We start from the raw sequence: 17950 nt of genomic DNA on the forward strand, positions 1-17950 counted from the left end.
CCAAAAAGACATCAATATTTACTATATTACAGCCTCTATGCACATACCTGGGAGTAGGTTAGATTTCCTTTGGCTGGAAGGGATTAGTGTACATGTATTCCAATGGAAAAGATTTTCAGCTAAAATTAGAATAGATCATGCATTTTTTTAGTACTATTAGTTCATGGGCTCATATAGTGTTGGGCAGTTATAGAGTAATATTTGGCAGGTTTATATAGTGTTAAAAGAGACTTTTACAAGTACCTTTTATCTTTATATATTCATGTGAATCACATAGAAGTTTGGGTGGTTGTAAGAGAACATGTAGATAAACACCATCTGTAATTAGGTTGCATATAGTGATAAAGGGGTTAAATGCAGGGGGTTTCTCTTCTGAAACAGCCCTCTTGTGGCGGTATGAGAGAGTGCATTACCCTTATGTTCTGACTGTAACCGCGATATACTGTGAGCCATGCATACTTTATAATACGCTCAGACATGGTATCTACTGTATATAGTTGTATATTATGTAATATATGTAAATATTGATTTCTTTATTTCTCACTTCCCAGCGACTGTACATGATAAAGGCCGTTGGGCCGAAACGTCCACCATCTTTTGTCGCCATTATACTGTTCTGGCGTTCACTGGTATCCACATTCACATTTATACGGTCCCTGTATAGTTTTTTCCTTGCTCCGCTATGAGTGGAGACAGATCGGTCGGTATTCCAATCCATTCCGGAAGGTAAATAGCTTCATATTTAAAAAATGTCATCATTGGAGAATCTGGCAGTGTAAAATTGGTGAGATAAATAGTTTCCCCTCCTGCCATATAGGAAGGCCAAAACCCGAAAGATCCTATGGTCATAATGGTGTGGTTACAATGTGCCAAGACGGCAAAATCATGGGCAGGGGAGGATTCTTTACCATCTCCAGCGAAGTGAACATCTCCAAAAGAGGCATTAATATTCTCCTTGCACCAAGGCATACCATTACTGGTCACCACAAAGAGAGGGTGTGAGTACTTATTTCGATAGTAGGCCATGGCTTTGTCCATATATCCTTTATCAGCCACAACTCCTTTACGATCTCTAGGCATCACCTTAACGTAGTCAGCCCTCCGAACATGCACCCCGATAAAGGTGACATTTTTGCGATCTCCCCTCACTTTGGCGAGATATTCATTAGCTTCCTCTATAAGATAGTCGTGGAAAGTGAATTCCCGGAGAATCTCATCTCTGATGTGGTGATAGAACGTCCATGACCAAGGAGTGCCCAAAAACCGTACATGTTCATCAGAAATGTTCCTGTATTCAGGTAGCATCCAATTTTTTAGCAGGTATCTCTTCCATTTCATGCGATTGGCAACCTCCAGTGGTAGAACCGGTAACTTTATCCTAAACAACGGGGATAACATATCGTGCATTTTGGGTAAGATGTAGGGTTGGTGACCATTGATCTTGGCTAAAGGCTACTTTACACACTGCGATATCGGTCCCGATATCGCTAGTGTGGGTACCCGCCCCCATCTGTTGCGCGACACGGGCATATCGCTGCCCGTGCCGCACAACATCGCCCACAGCCGTCACACATACTTACCTGTCCGGCGACGTCGCTGTGACCGGCGAACCGCCTCCTTTCTAAGGGGGCGGTCCGTGCGGCGTCACAGCGACGTCACTGAAACGTCACTGAACCGCTGCCCAATAGCAGCGGAGGGGCGGAGATGAGCGGGACGTAACATCCTGCCCACCTCCTTCCTTCCTCATAGCGGCCGGGAGGCTGGTAGGGAGAGCTTCCTCGCTCCTGCGGCGTCACACGCAGCGATGTATGCTGCCGCAGGAGCGACGAACAACCTCGTTACTGCTGCAGTAACGATAATTGGGAATGGACCCCCGTGTAGTCGATTAGCGATTTTGCACGGTTTTGCAACGATGCAAAATCGCTTATCGATGTCACACGCAACGGCATCGCTAATGCGGCCGGATGTGCGTCACAAAATCCGTGACCCCAACGACTCCGCATTAGCGATGTCGTAGTGTGTAAAGCCCGCTTTAGGCATAGAGGGTTGCGTACTTTCCCATTTGACTTCCCAGTCGTCCTCCAGATTCTATTAACCAAACACTGTTGCCTGATTGGGAAATTCCTTGTGGCCCTAAATATTTATCATTTTTTTCTTCCTTTTCCTCCAGGACGGTCTTGTGGAATAATGTTGACTTCAAATTGTCTATAGCGACATATTCCCAACTGACGAAATTCAGGAGGATCAAGAAGATTAATGAGATGATCACCGTCCAAACAACACATCTCTTCATCGTCCAATAATATCTGTATATAAAACCAGGAGAGAAAAAATAAAGTTCATCGTGCTGTAACAAACCAGTCACCTCCTTTTTTACTTTACAAATTAATACATATTTATCGGAATGCAATCTTGTACTTTAAAGGGAATCTGTCTGCAGGTTTTTGTTTTGTAATTTGAGAGCAGTACAATGTAAGGGCTGAGACCCTGATTCCGGTGATGTGTCACTCATTAGGCGGTGTTTTGTTGCTTCAATACAATCAATGTTTTATTAACTGGAGATTATTATTACAGGACTAGTTATATAGCTCTAGATAACTCCACCCCCACCACTAACTGGCTGCTTTCTGCCTACATCAACAGTGTACATAGAAAGCTGCTAATCAATGGTCTGCATTGGGTAATATGAGGCTCAGAATTAAAGGGAATCTGTCACCAGATTTGGTGACTATAACCTGTGGCCACCAAAAGTGGGCTCTTATATACATCATTCCAAAATACTGTATATAAGAGCCCAGGCCGCTCTGTGTGACGGAAAAAAACACTTTTATTATACTCACCTAGGGGGCTGTCCTGTCCGATGGGTGTCGCTGCTTTCTGGTCCGGCGCTTTCTCTCTGCTGCGATGGCCGTCTTCCTTGTTTACAGGCCCGTGTGCATGCCGTGTCCTATGTTATCCAGCCAGGCTGGCATTATGGTCCTGCGCAGACGCACTTTGATCTGTATATAAGAACCCAAGCCGCTCTGTAGAACGTAAAAAACCCTTTATAATACTCACCTAGGGGGCGGTCCGGTCCGATGGGTGTTGCTGTTCTCGGTCCAGCGCCTCCTGTCTTCTGCAATGGCTGTCCTACTTCTTTGCAGGCCCGTGTGCATGCCGGGTCCTACATCATCCACCCAGGCCGGCATTGTGGTCCTACGCAGGTGCACTTTGATCTGCCCTACTGAGGGCAGATCAATTTATTGTAGTGCGCATGCGCAGGTGGTCTTTGACCTTACCTTGCGCCTTTGCATTACAGTAGTTTGATCTGCCCTCAACAGGGCAGATCAAAGTGCACCTGCACAGGATCGCAATGTCAGCCTGGGTGGATGACGTAAGACGCTTCATCCACACGGAACTGGGAAGAAGGAGGACGGCCATCGCAACAGAGAGGAGATGCCAGACCGGAGAGCAGCGACGCCCATCAGATCAAAGAGCAGTGACAGCCATCGGACCGGACCACCCCCTAGGTGAGTATAATAAAAGTGTTTTTTACATTGTACAGAGCTCCCAAGGCTCTTATATACAGCATTCCAGAATGCTGTATATAAGAGCCCACTGGTGGTGGCCTAAGCTTTTAGTCACCAAATCTGGGGACAGGTTCCCTTTAAGAGAACGGCTAGATCTGAAGCCGAAAAAAATGCAACTTTATTGAAACTGTATTAAGCAGTCTAGTAAGTGATACACCGCTGGAATCAGGGTCTCTGCATCTACATCATGCTGCTCTCAGATTACATAGTAAAAATCCGCTGACAGATTCCTTTTAACTATAGCATTTAAAATATGAATATGCTGAATATATAAACAAATATATAGCGCTAAGGGAAATACCTTTTCCACCTTTCCAGAGGTCATATTGTTATCTTATCATTTAGGCAAAATGTCAGATGCAGCTCAACAACATCTATACATACTTCAAAACACAAGTAGAGTATCTGATAGCAAAGTCATAAATGACAAAGTCTTGAAACAATGATTGGAAAAAAAGCTGAACCTTTACTTGTGTAATACAATATTTAAAATTGTTGTTCAGGATAATAAAACAATGGCCGCATTCTACCAAGACCAGCGCCTTCGTGATGTCGAGGGGAAGCCCGGAATGAGAAGATATTAGATATCGGGCGTTACGCCAAAGCTTTGCGTTACTGCTTTATAGACTAGTTTTCTATAATTGAGGCAATTATCGTTCACACAATTTGATCAAACTGTGTGAGCCCATCTGTCAGCTACAGAGTACCATCTCTAGATGGGAACCTTCAATATCAGACATAATCTCTAACTAAAAATGGCCTTGGAGAGATGAGAGAGTGGTTAAGCCAAATATGTAGTGATCCATGATGAGCACTTCCCCCCCTACCCCGACAAAAGAAGTAAAACTAAGTCCCTCTCATTACTAGTAAAATGACAAAATGTCCCCATACTAAACTCACTGAGGACATGTGCTCCCTATTCTTCTAGGCACCTAACCAGCCTTACCCCCATTCAGTAATTTCACACCAGGCACTCCCACTACACTACTGCATCAAGCTTAAAGCACCTGTCTAACTGGCAACTTACCGTATTTATTGCCTTCCCGGTAGAGATGAGCAGACCCATTGAAGTTCGGGTCGGCGGGGTCAGACAAACTTTTTAGTTAGTTCAGTTTGGGACCCGATCTTGACCTGAATATAGTATATAGATATGACCACTAATACTTTCCATGTACGGGTCCAAGAACATGTCAGACTGAAATTAAAAACTATTCCTAAACACTTACTTTTTACATTGAAGGCCTTGGGGTTGCATTTATGGAAGAGAGATTGACCATATATACAAGGGAGTGAGAGGTGGACACATGAAATGGAGGCTTCTTCAAAAAGAACCATGTTGGATGTGTGGCACCCCTGAGGCTTCAGTCACCACAGAGTATTGCAGCTCATTTAAGTTGCGGTATTCGCCTTGGGTAAGGAGGGGGTTAATCACCGGTGTTCCACATTCACACTTTACATACAGCTTAGGAGCCTCTCTCTGGGGAGCTGGACTAGGGTAGGCAGAGGGTTGGCCATCACGAAGAATGGGAATTCCCCAGTCACTAGGACAACCACCTGGGGAGTGGGTTCCACATGGGGTAGAAATAGGAGCAAACTCACCCAATCACTAGTCAGTCTACCCGGGACATCAGTTCTGGGACACGACACCACCTCTTTCTTCTCTTTACAGGGCTTGGGGTTTGGAGCGGAGCGCTCATCCCAGGTGCCCCACAGAGGGAAGGAAAACTCTAGAAAAGGACTTTCTACTGCTTTCAAACACCGGTGGCTTCTCCTAACTTATCTGGGGTCGATGAAGCCCATCACAGCGGGTGACCGGTATTACCCGGGCGAGCGTCAAGAACTGTGAGTAAAGACACCTGGAACCGCAGCAGCAGACTCGGACTCTTTATTACCGGCACCACCGCCCCGCGCCTCGGCGCCAAATGTTATCACTACTCTTCTCATCATCCTCCCCAGGGCCCGCTCAACCTGTGGAGAGCGATACCATCTCTGGCTGCTACTACCATCCACCCCGGAGGACAGCAAAAGCAGCGTCGGCTAATCCCTTGGCCGCATTCCACAGGTGGCGTCACGACATTCATCCTACTACTACCCCCATCATCTTCCCGCCTTAGGGGTACTTTGCACGTTGAAACATCGCTACTGCGATATCGTCGGGGTCAAATCGAAAGTGACGCACATCCGGCGCCGGTAACGACGTCGCAACGTGTAAAGCCTAGAAGCACCGATAAACGATCGCAAAAGCGTCGAAAATCGGTGATCTGTGTAGTGTCGGTCATTTCCATAATTTCGCTGCAGCGACGGGTACGATGTTATTCCTCGTTCCTGCGGCAGCACACATCGCTGTGTATGAAGCTGCAGGAGCGAGGAACATCTGGGGGCGGGATGTTTACGTCCCACTCATCTCCGCCCCTCCGCTTCTATTGTCCGTTGCTATGACGCCGCACGACCCGCCCCCTTAGGAAGGAGGCGGGTCGCCGGCCAGAGCGACGTCGCAGGGCAGGTAAGTGCGTGTGACGCTGCCGTAGCGATAATGTTCGCTACGCCAGCTATCACAAGATATCGCATGTGCGACAAGGGCAGGGACTATTGCGCTCGGCATCGCAGCATCGGCTAGCGATGTTGCAGCGTGCAAAGTACCCCTTATTGGTGTACACCTCGGGGCACGAAGCCGGGCAGGCCACCGCAACATCCCAGATCATCACACCAGCCCGGTGACGAGTAGTTCAGGTATGCGAGATCCTCCGCCCCTGACAACCCCTGCCCCCTGGGTGCTACAGATGACTGTCCTGGATACAGTTGCACCCACAGGCCTTAACTAGTTTATCAGTTTCAAATCTTTTCTTTGAATTAGCGCTAATTTTAATAATTTTTTGATGGGTTCTATGTTGTTTTATCCATTTCTCTATCACTATCTTGCTTCTAATACATGTTTTTTCTTATATACAGTATTCTTTCTTGTATATATTGGCTGATTTTCAGTCTTTATCCACAAACTCACCTTTACACCGGATTTGAGAATGGAGCATATGGTTATTTCCATGTTTACGATTATTGTATGATTTACTATCTACCTATGGCTCACATGGACTTCTTTTTACAGCTCCCTCACATAACAATAAAAAGTATTCTTTTTCCTTATGAACCTGAGATGTATCATATGATATGTATTTTTAGTATTTGTACATTTCTTATTTTTTCTTTTTATTGTGTGAAACTAATTCTGAATTTCGGTAATAATTTATTGCTTAGTATTTATAGGCATAATTACCTTTTTTGTTTCTTTATAATCATTGCGGTTCTCTGGAATTCATACTATTTGGCTTATTATGTACTATACTATTTGTAGAGTTTATAGGTATTTATTTAATTTCTCTTTCCTATTTTTTTGCAGCATTAACATTTTATCTGTAGGAGCAAGTTTCATCATTAAGTATTGACTCTATTGAAGCTTATTTATATTGCTGTGTTCTTTTGCCTTGTTACTGTGATGTCCATCACTAGGTGGCGCTAGACAGTGAATGGAGAAGTAGTCAGAGAAGCCGAGGTCAGAAGCCAGGAGGTAACGACAAGACACTGGGAGCAGAGAGACGAGGTCAAGATACAAGCCAAGGGTCAGGATTCCAGGAGGATATGAACAGGATACAGGGAGCAGGCAGAACGTGATAAGGAGGAAGTCCGAGGTTAGAAGCCAGGAGGTAACAACAGGACACTGGGAGCAGACAGAGACAAGGTCAAGATACAAGCCGAGGGTTAGGATTCCAGGAGAATATGTACAGGATACAGGAAGCAGACGGAAACATGGTCAGGAGGATGGCCGAGGTTAGAAGCCAGGAGTTAACAACAAAAATAGGGAGACAGGCAGACAAGAATCAACAGCAGTCCAGAGTCAAGAGCCAAGATCAGATCACTAAACACTATGGGAGCCGAGAGCACTACTGTATAACCAGGAAGTACGACTGGCAACTGGTGAGCATGCTCCCTAATGAAGCAGAACAATCACCAGGAATGAGGAGAATCTGCGTAGGTATCTCCCAGGACCAGTATAGAATACAGAGCTGAGAAACAACCGGTCCATAGGTGTTAACACAAACTGCAGAGCATCTAAACCCTAAAAAAGGTCTGCACAATGGAACAGCAAGTGCAGAAGAGCATTGCAGAACACACAATGCTCTGTGCATCGGACCATGAGCTACCTCTTTTTTTGTTTCACACTCACTTTTTACTTTCACCTTCTTTATTTTTTTACTTATATAATCAATACACAACCTAGTCTGCACCTTCAATTGTTGATTAACCCATATATTGTGCATCACTTCTACTACTTCCTTGTTGTTATTGTACACTGGCACAGATGTGCCTCGCGCATGCATTGCACATGCCCCTCTGGTGATGCGGTGGTTTTCGTCGCTCCCAACAAGCTCGTCTCATGATGGACTGCACACCAATTTGCCAGTCTATCTTCCACAGAATATAAATAATTCCTATCTTTCAACTTTAACCACACCTCCTGATAAAGCCCACAGGGTGAAACATGCATTGAGTATCTCAGCATACCCCTCACTGTGTGTCACCTCTGATCTCATTCAGCCACATCATGGATCAAGGCACTTACTTCCTTATCATTATACCTTTACTACAGTGCAATTACTAGGACTGTTATGGTACCTTATCGGCTTATCTGTTTTATTGAACAACCTGATTATATATCCTCATTTCCTTTCTTTGAGTATTGACTATTTCTCAAGTAGCATGAATACCTACTCTAGATCTTGTTACTTATATTTTTTGTGGCTTTATCATTCTTATGAAGACACCAGATATGGGGGGGGGGGTACCCTTTGCCTCTTCTACCATTATGAGACTACCTTTTGACTCTCTGTATACAGTATATATTTTGGCATTGTTAAATTTCATCTATCTATTGTTTTTATTTTTTATTACATTTTACCAAGAAAATTGTCTTCTTTTATTATTTTAGTCCCAGTTATTCTATTTCATTGGTTATTATCCATTATTCCACATTTTTGGGAATTCCAGGGAATTCTTTGGTCTTTTACAAACATTGTTATGATTCGCACAATTTCAAATTTTGTGCTAGAAGTTAGAATCTTTATTTATAGCTGTAATGAAGGTAAAAAAAAATCACATATTCGATGTTCACATATATCTTAGCGTGCTTAGAGTACCATTGTTTTTGTACTTTAATATCCTCAACTCAGCGTTCTCATTTTCTTGGTAGATGTCCTATCGAGAGTGCTTTGCTATTTGTCTACCTAACAGTATTTAGTGTCATTATTTGGACAACTTTGCCCTCTTCCTTTATGGAACTTAGGAAACTGTTAGTGGAGTGGAGCAAATACAGTTGAAAACAGAAGTTTCCATATACTATCTATAAAGACACATCCGCAGGTTTTTCCCTCCGCTCTCTATAAAGACACATCTGCAGGTTTTTCTCCTCTCTCTCTATAAAGACACATCTGCAGGTTTTTCTCACTAACTTCCATGAAATCAGAATAAACCTTTCCCATTTTAGGTCAATTAGGAACCAAAATTATTTATATTTGCCAAATGCCAGAATAATATGAGAGAGAGAGAGAGAGAGAGAGAGAGAATGTATTAAGGCATTTTTATTCCTTTCTGTAAAGTCAAAAGTTTACATACGCTAAGAGTACTATGCCTTTAAACATTATGGGACAGCCTATATGATGATGTCATGTCTTTGGTAGAGTTGAGCGCGGTTCGTGGTTCGTGGTTCTCCAGTTCTAGGCTCGAGTGATTTTGGGGCATGTTCTAGATCGAACTAGAACTCGAGCTTTTTGCAAAAGCTCGATAGTTCTAGAAACGTTCGAGAACGGTTCTAGCAGCCAAAAAACAGCTAAATCTTAGCTTGGTTTCTGCTGTAATAGTGTAAGTCACTCTGTGAATCACACTATTATGACATTTCAGTGTATAGTGTGCGTGAACAGCGCCTTCAGATCACTGCTGTTTCTATAATGGCGATCGCCATTTTTTTTTTTTTTTCTTGTCTTCCTTCCCTAAGCGCGCGCGTCTTGTGGGGCTGGCCAGCATGTCAGCCAATCACAGACACACACACACCTAAGTGGACTTTGAGGCAGAGAAGCAACGGCATGTGTGATAGGATCTGCATGTCACATGTCCCTGCATTATAAAACCGGACATTTTCTTCACGATCGCCATTATCTGCCTTCTGCGTCTTTGGTGTCAGACATCACTGTCGCAGTTCCGTCCTTTGTCCTATCGCCGATACAGCTGTATGCGCTGCATACACAGCGTTAGACAGCTTAGGGAGAGCACATTCTAGCAGTCCTTTTAAGGGCTCGTACCGGCAGGGTCAGAGAGCCATAGGTGACAGGTCCTGCAAACAGCAACAGCGTCTGTGTAGCCCAGGTCAGGGATTTCCTCCCTGCATTTCACCATTAGGAGGGAATAGAAAGGCAGGCTTCCATTCCTCTACCCAGAGCACCACAATCCTGCCACTGTACCCTCTTGTCCTCTGCACACTCCAACTCATTCTAAGTAAGCCATTATACTAGCAAACACTCAGTGTACCTAGTGGCATCCTATCTGTGGCTATTGGACTTTGCTATAGTCCCACTAGTGCAAAGACATTTGCAGAGCGCATCTGCCTGCATTGCACACTCCAAGTTTTTTAAACTAAGCAATTTTACTAGCAAATACTCAGTGTACCTAGTGGCATCCTATACGTGGCTATTGGACTTTGCTATAGTCCCACTAGTGCAAAGACATTAGCAGAGCACATCTGCCTGCATTGCACACTCCAAGTTTTTTAAACTCAGCCATTATACTAGCAAACACACAGTGTACCTAGTGGCATCCTATACGTGGCTATTGGACTTTGCTATAGTCCCACTAGGGCCAAGACATTTGCAGAGCGCATCTGCCTGCGTTGCACACTCCAACAAATTATAACGAAGCCATTAAACTAGCAAACACTCAGTGTACCTAGTGGCATCCTATACGTGGCTATTGGACTTTGCTATAGTCCCACTAGTGCCAAGACATTTGCAGCACGTCTGCCTGCGTTGCACACTCCAACGAATTATAACTAAGCCATTATACTAGCACACACTCAGTGTACCTAGTGGCATCCTATACGTGGCTATTGGACTTTGCTATAGTCCCACTAGTGCAAAGACATTAGCAGAGCACATCTGCCTGCATTGCACACTCCAAGTTTTTTAAACTCAGCCATTATACTAGCAAACACACAGTGTACCTAGTGGCATCCTATACGTGGCTATTGGACTTTGCTATAGTCCCACTAGGGCCAAGACATTTGCAGAGCGCATCTGCCTGCGTTGCACACTCCAACAAATTATAACGAAGCCATTATACTAGCAAACACTCAGTGTACCTAGTGGCATCCTATACGTGGCTATTGGACTTTGCTATAGTCCCACTAGTGCCAAGACATTTGCAGAGCGCATCTGCCTGCGTTGCACACTCCAACTAATTATAACGAAGCCATTATACTAGCAAACACTCAGTGTACCTAGTGGCATCCTATACGTGGCTATTGGACTTTGCTATAGTCCCACTAGTGCCAAGACATTTGCAGAGCGCATCTGCCTGCGTTGCACACTCCAACAAATTATAACGAAGCCATTATACTAGCAAACACTCAGTGTACCTAGTGGCATCCTATACGTGGCTATTGGACTTTGCTATAGTCCCACTAGTGCCAAGACATTTGCAGAGCGCATCTGCCTGCGTTGCACACTCCAACTCATTATAACTAAGTCATTATACTAGCAAACACTCAGTGTACCTAGTGGCATCCTATACGTGGCTATTGGACTTTGCTATAGTCCCACTAGTGCCAAGACATTTGCAGAGCGCATCTGCCTGCATTGCACACTACAACTCATTATAACTAAGCCATTATACTAGCAAACATTCAGTGTACCTAGTGGCATCCTATACGTGGCTATTGGACTTTGCTATAGTCCCACTAGGGCCAAGACATTTGCAGAGCGCATCTGCCTGCGTTGCACACTCCAACTCATTATAACTAAGTCATTATACTAGCAAACACTCAGTGTACCTAGTGGCATCCTATACGTGGCTATTGGACTTTGCTATAGTCCCACTAGTGCCAAGACATTTGCAGAGCGCATCTGCCTGCGTTGCACACTCCAACTCATTATAACTAAGCCATTATACTAGCAAACACTCAGTGTACCTAGTGGCATCCTATACGTGGCTATTGGACTTTGCTATAGTCCCACTAGGGCCAAGACATTTGCAGAGCGCATCTGCCTGCGTTGCACACTCCAACTAATTATAACGAAGCCATTATACTAGCAAACACTCAGTGTACCTAGTGGCATCCTATACGTGGCTATTGGACTTTGCTATAGTCCCACTAGTGCCAAGACATTTGCAGAGCGCATCTGCCTGCGTTGCACACTCCAACTAATTATAACGAAGCCATTATACTAGCACACACTCAGTGTACCTAGTGGCATCCTATACGTGGCTATTGGACTTTGCTATAGTCCCACTAGTGCAAAGACATTTGCAGAGCACGTCTGCCTGCATTGCACACTACAACTTTTTTAAACTAAGCAATTTTACTAGCAAACACTCACTGTACCTAGTTGTATCCTAAACGTGGCTATTGTACTTTTGTCAATTCACACTACTGCAAATCTATGTGCAGCACCTCTGCATGACAACCTCGTGCTCTGTTTTTAATAAGCTATAATGATAGCACAAAATACTGCCATTTTGTGGCATCATAGAACTGGCTGTTGTATTCCATTAGTGCCCCACTGGTGACAAGCTATTTCTAGCACCTCTACATCACACCCTCATGCACATTTTGCTACGCTAATGTTATAGCAAACTCATGGAATTCATTGCTGCATTTCATAATTCGGAGGGATAGAAAGTCAGGCTTCCTTTAGCTTTTCCTTCTGTTCATAGACAGCATCTCCAAGACAAATTTCCCCTCCACGTCTAAGTGTGGAGAGGCAGCTAGTGCGCATGCGTGTGCCGATGTACCCCAGCTGCAGCATAATTACAGTGTTTCGCCTAGTGAGTATGCTCAGCCTGACTGTGCCATTCCTGACGCTAAGTTTTCATTTCGGGATACAGCGCATGCTCCCACACTAAGTGTGAAAAGCCTCTTTGCACAGGTGCTTGCATTCCGTGCCGGGTCTAAGTCCTGTTTTGGGCATAGACACCATGCTAAAGCTGATAGTCTTTTTTCAGAGACTGTATTTCATGCTACTGAGCATGCTCAGGCACTTCCTGCATCAGAGACTAGGTCCGGTAATGAACTCTTTGGCCCTGGCCCTGATGTGGGGGTCCCATATAGACCACAGGGCATCAGGTGTCCTCCCAAATGGCTTGCAGAGGCCCACACCTATGACTTGTCACCGCATTATTGATGCTCAGACGATGACTGGTGAGGTGTTTGGGTCATGGCAGCCATGAGGTCATCATTGAAGTTGCGTTTCCAAATAGGACGCTAGTTATGCCACTCATGACGTGTCACTCTACTTTTGTCTCCAAGAGGTGCATTGTGGTTCACCCTGGTTTGGGGCGGACCCAGGTTATAAAAGGGGCTGGAGCCAACAAGGAGGTGCGCAGTCTTCTATTATGCTCCGAAAGAGCACACCTCCATGTGTTGAACCCATTGCGGCTTTAGGCCAGAGGTAGGCAGGGATCGGGTGGTGGATGCAGGCCACCACCACAGTTGGTAACGCAGAACGGTTAAGACCAGCTCCTGTCCTAACAGTCCTGCTTGTGCAGCCCAGTGGCATTAACAGGCCTGCTGCTGCTGATGCGCCTGCTGTCCACAGGTGTGGCCCCTACGCACACGGTCAGCGTACTCAATGGCCCCTGTGTTGTTAACAGGGAGTTCCTGGGCTGGGTGGGCATGTGGACCCTGTGATGCTAACAGGGCTCACAGTCTCCAGATCCGAATGGCGTCTAACTCGGTTCAGGCTACTATTAGTTTCATAGCCACACAGCTCTGTATCCTCCACCAAACCTTCAAGTTGCCAACCTCTCCTTTTCCAACTGGGAGCACGGTGGACACTGACTGCTGATGGGGATATATACCTTTCTCTTTCTTTTCTTATTAATTTTCGTTATATAGCGGTCACAGATTATATACCACTTTATCCAAATCTGCCAGTCCCACTGTAACAGATGTTGTTTCTTCAGCAAATGTTACAGTTGCTTAACCACCAAATCCACGGACCAAAACTTTTTTCCCCTTTCCAACACACCTGTTCCCCTTTCCAACAGCATCTGTCCTTTTTCAACTCATTTTGGGATATGACCAAAAGTGCAACTGTGCAGGGACACCGTACTCAACGCCATCTCAGCACAGCAGCCATCCCTCGGTCCCTCCGATGTGGACAAGTAAAAGACCATTTCCTCCTATCCATGACAAAGCGTTGAGATTCACTCTGTGCAGCACTGGTGTTTAGTGGACAAGTAGATCTAAGATTGCGTACCACATTCTGCAGATACTCCTGTATACGTGCGTCTATTTCTATGGCAGGAATTAGTTCGCCAAATTTTGTCTTGTACCGGGGATCTAACAGTGTGGCAACCCAGTATTCAGGATTAGTTCAAATTCATACAATCCGAGGGTCATGTAGGTAGTGCAGCAAGAAGGCGCTCATGTGTCTTGTGCATCCAGGAGGACCAAGTCCTTGGTGTGTTGGTGTCAGAGAGGTGAGAATCGTGCATCCTTCCTCTGCCCTCTACCCACAACCTCGCACAACCGAAATGTGAGCAAGCTCTCACTCATCTGCTGAGTCTTCCATGCCCATCGCCAGTTTGTCCTCCATTTCTTCATGGGCTCCTGCACTTTCATCAACACTTTTTGCTGATACTATGCGCCCTTGTTAATCCCTCTCCCTCACCATGAATGCCGCATAGGTGCCGCTGACCATCTGGACCTCGTAGATCTTGTTATCCCTTCCGCATATGACTCCTCCTGTACTTCCTCCCCTTCCTCTTGTCCCAACACCTGACTCAGAATAATAATTACAGTGTGCTCCATCATGTAGATAACCAGAATTGTCACGCTGAGAATGACATTGCCAGTGCTAAACATCTTCGTCGACATTTCAAAACTGTGTAGCAGGGTGCATAGGTCCTTGATCTGACACCACTCCAGCAGCGTGATCTGCACCACCTCTGGATCAAGTTATCCCAGGCTATATGTCTTACCGTATTTCAGCAGGGCTCTGCGGTGCTGCCACACACGCTGCAACATGTGCAGATTCCAATTCCTGCGTGTCGAAACATCGCATTTACGGCGTTTAACTGCCAGACCCTAAGACTTCCGGAGTGATGAAAGTTGTTGAGCTGCTGTGTGCGCACGATGGAAGTGAGCACATAGCGAGCGTGCCCACTGCACAAGGCCATGTAGGCCGTGATGGTGTTTTAAAAATTGCTGGCGAATTCGGTTCAACACGTGAGCCCTAAAAGGCACGTGTGTCACATTGCCCTGAGGATGGCCCGCAGCCAGGTTTGCATCATTGCCGCACACGGCTGTTAAGTCACCAACGTAGTCCGCTCCGTCAATTTGTACTCCGGTTGCCAGGTGACAACGTGTTCCTTTCATGAATAGTGCTGATGATGTGAGAGTAGTCGATGCCAGCGGCGCAGGTGGACGCAGGTTATGCTCACCCACTGGGCTGCATTACCTTGACAGATGCAGAATCTCTGGCTGAATGTAGCTGGTGGGTATCTCACAGATGAAATACCATCATTCAGCTACAACCAATGGGAAGACACCACACCCTTTTTTATGCCCATCCTGTCTGCAGACCACTGCCAGACATAGCTATGAACCTCTGGTTAATTTTACCCCCAGTTCAGTTTTATGATTTTGTGTGCTTGTTACCTGACTACTTTTCCTGCTTGCTGTTTATGTACCTTGTTGGCCGATACGCATTTCAACTCTGCTTGTTTTCTGATTCTTTCCTGGCCGTCCCATTCTGTTCCTGTTCCTCAATTAATGTTTTGACCCTGCCTGACTACTATTCTCTGTAATAGCGGTGTGACTCACATTTCCCATACATTTCAAAGTAAAGCTTTGACCGCCTGATGGCATTGAGCTCTGCTGCCAGCATAGTAAGGAGGTGTGTGGTAGTCCTTGTGCGCAGTTGCAAGGAAGGGTGGCCTGACCACACAGGGTTTGCGCCAAGGTAGAGGACCCACACGAGGTTGAAGAGGCAGAAGCAGTGTATTAACTTCTACATACAGAACAAGGATTGAAACAACTCGTGGGGACGGCAAGACTTGTACAGCAGACCCTTCTCCATCTCTCACCATAGTTTGCCAGTGCCCAGTCAGTGACATGTAATGACCCTGTCTATGCTTACTGGTCCAAGTATCTGTGTTGAAATGCACCCTGTCGCACACAGATTTTCTCAAGGAAGTGGTGATGTTGTGTGCGACATGCTGGTGTAGCGCGGGCATGCTTTTCTTGGAGAAGCAGTGGTGATTGGGCATGTGGTACTGGGGCACAGCGACAGACATAAGGTCTGTAAAATCCTGTGTGTCCACTACGCGTAAAGGCAGCATTTCGGTAGCCAACAGCTTACAGAGGGATAGAGTCAACCACTTAGCTTTGTCATGGGTCGCAGTAAGTGGCCTTTTATTTGACCACATCTGAGGGAAAGAGATCTGGCTGCTGTCTGTAGACGGTGTTGAGTAGGGTGTCTCTGGAAAAATGCAGGTTTGTGAGAAAAGTGCAGGCGGAGACATGATGTTGCCTTCATCTTGCCTTCAGATCTGTTCATCTTGTATCATTTTTAAAAAACACATCAAGCAAGGGTTACTCCAAGTGGAGTCTACCTTTTTTCCCAACATTGGGCACACAGACACCCCATCAGTGGCAGCACTTGTGCCCTAGTTGCAAACAGGATGTTTTGATTTGCATCAAGCACATTCCAAATCCACAAGCATTTACTCTCCCCAGGATGACACAGGGGTAGTAAATTCCTTCTGGATCCATGACTTGTTCATTTTGATGAACGTCAGTGTGTCCACATTGTCACTGGACAGACGCGTGCGCTTATCTGTCAGCACACACCCAGCAGCACTGAAGAAGACACGTTCAGAGACAACGCTGGCAGCTGCACACGACAAAATCTCCAAGGCGTAACTGGAGAGCTCTGTCAATTTTTCTAGATTTGAAGCCCAAAAGGAGCAAGGCTCCATTTGCAAAGTCATTGCATCGATGTTCATTTGGAGATACTCCTGTATCATCCTCTCCATCCGTTGACTATGTGTCAGACTTGTTGTCTCTGGTGGCCTTGCAAAGGAGGGTCTAAAAAAATTATGAAAATATTCCATAAAATTGCTGTTACCAGCACCAGATACGGTCCTACTGGTACGGGTAGACTGTTGAAGATGACGATGCCGTCCCATGTTTGTCAAGTTACAACTGGGAGAATCACTCCCTTCACCTGCACGGTTGTTTGGTGTAAAAGCCGAGCTAAGATCGAGTAACAGCTTATGCTGATACTCCAGCATACGTGCGTCCCTTTCTATGGGTGGAATTATGTCACAAAATTTGGACTTGTCCCGGGGATCTAATAGTGTGGCAAGCCAGTAGTCATCATCACTTCTAATTTTGACAATCCGAGGGTCATGTTGGAGGTAGTGCAACAAGAAGGCACTCATGTGTCTTGCGCAGCCATGCGGACCAAGTCCACGCTGTGTTTGTGGCATAGAGGTGCTAACCGTTCTTTCTTCCTCTGACATCTCCCCCCAACCTCTTTCAACTGAATTTTGACCAAGGTCTCCCTCATCCGCTGAGTCTTCCATGTCCATGGACAGTTCGTCCTCCATATCTTCATGTCCTCCTGCACCTTCCTCAACATCTCGCCTGCTACCATGCGCCCTTGTTGATCCCTGTCCCCCATGGTCCCATGCCTGCCGCGTTGGTGATGATGAACGTCTGGACCTTGGTGATGTTGTTGTGTCTTGCGCATATGAATCCTCCTGTAGTTCCTCCCCTTCCTGTTGTCCCACCCCCTGACTCCGAATAGTGTTTAGCGTGTGCTCCAGCATGTAAATGACTGTAATCGTCATGCTGATAATGGCATTGTCAGCGCTAAACATATTCGTCGCCATGTCGAAACTGTGCAGAACGGTGCATAGGTCCTTGATCTGAGATCACTCCATCAGGGTGATCTGCCCCACTTCTGCATCTCGTTGGCCCAGGCTATACATCATGACGTATTGCACCAGGGCTCGCCGGTGCTGCCACAGTCGCTGTAACATGTGGAGAGTTGAATTCCAGCGTGTCGCCACATCGCATTTCAGGCGATGAACCGGCAGGCCGAAAGACTTCT

At 45.8% G+C, this 17950-nt stretch overlaps 1 protein-coding gene across 1 annotated transcript in view; it reads right to left on the reverse strand.

Annotated features, from left to right (window-relative positions):
* Nucleotides 1–645: 645 nt before the first annotated feature.
* Nucleotides 646–17950, reverse strand: part of LOC142256435 (galactoside alpha-(1,2)-fucosyltransferase 2-like) — a 75233-nt gene continuing 57928 nt past the window's right edge. The window contains exons 2-3 of the mRNA XM_075328122.1: nt 2039–2306; nt 646–1452 (exon numbers count right to left, since the gene is read on the reverse strand). Of these exons, the coding sequence (XP_075184237.1) occupies nt 646–1452; nt 2039–2293 (1062 nt within the window). The 5' untranslated portion in view covers nt 2294–2306. The remainder of the gene's footprint in view (nt 1453–2038; nt 2307–17950) is intronic.

The sequence above is a fragment of the Anomaloglossus baeobatrachus genome, chromosome 11, assembly GCF_048569485.1.
Source record: "Anomaloglossus baeobatrachus isolate aAnoBae1 chromosome 11, aAnoBae1.hap1, whole genome shotgun sequence".
NCBI lineage: Eukaryota > Metazoa > Chordata > Amphibia > Anura > Aromobatidae > Anomaloglossus > Anomaloglossus baeobatrachus.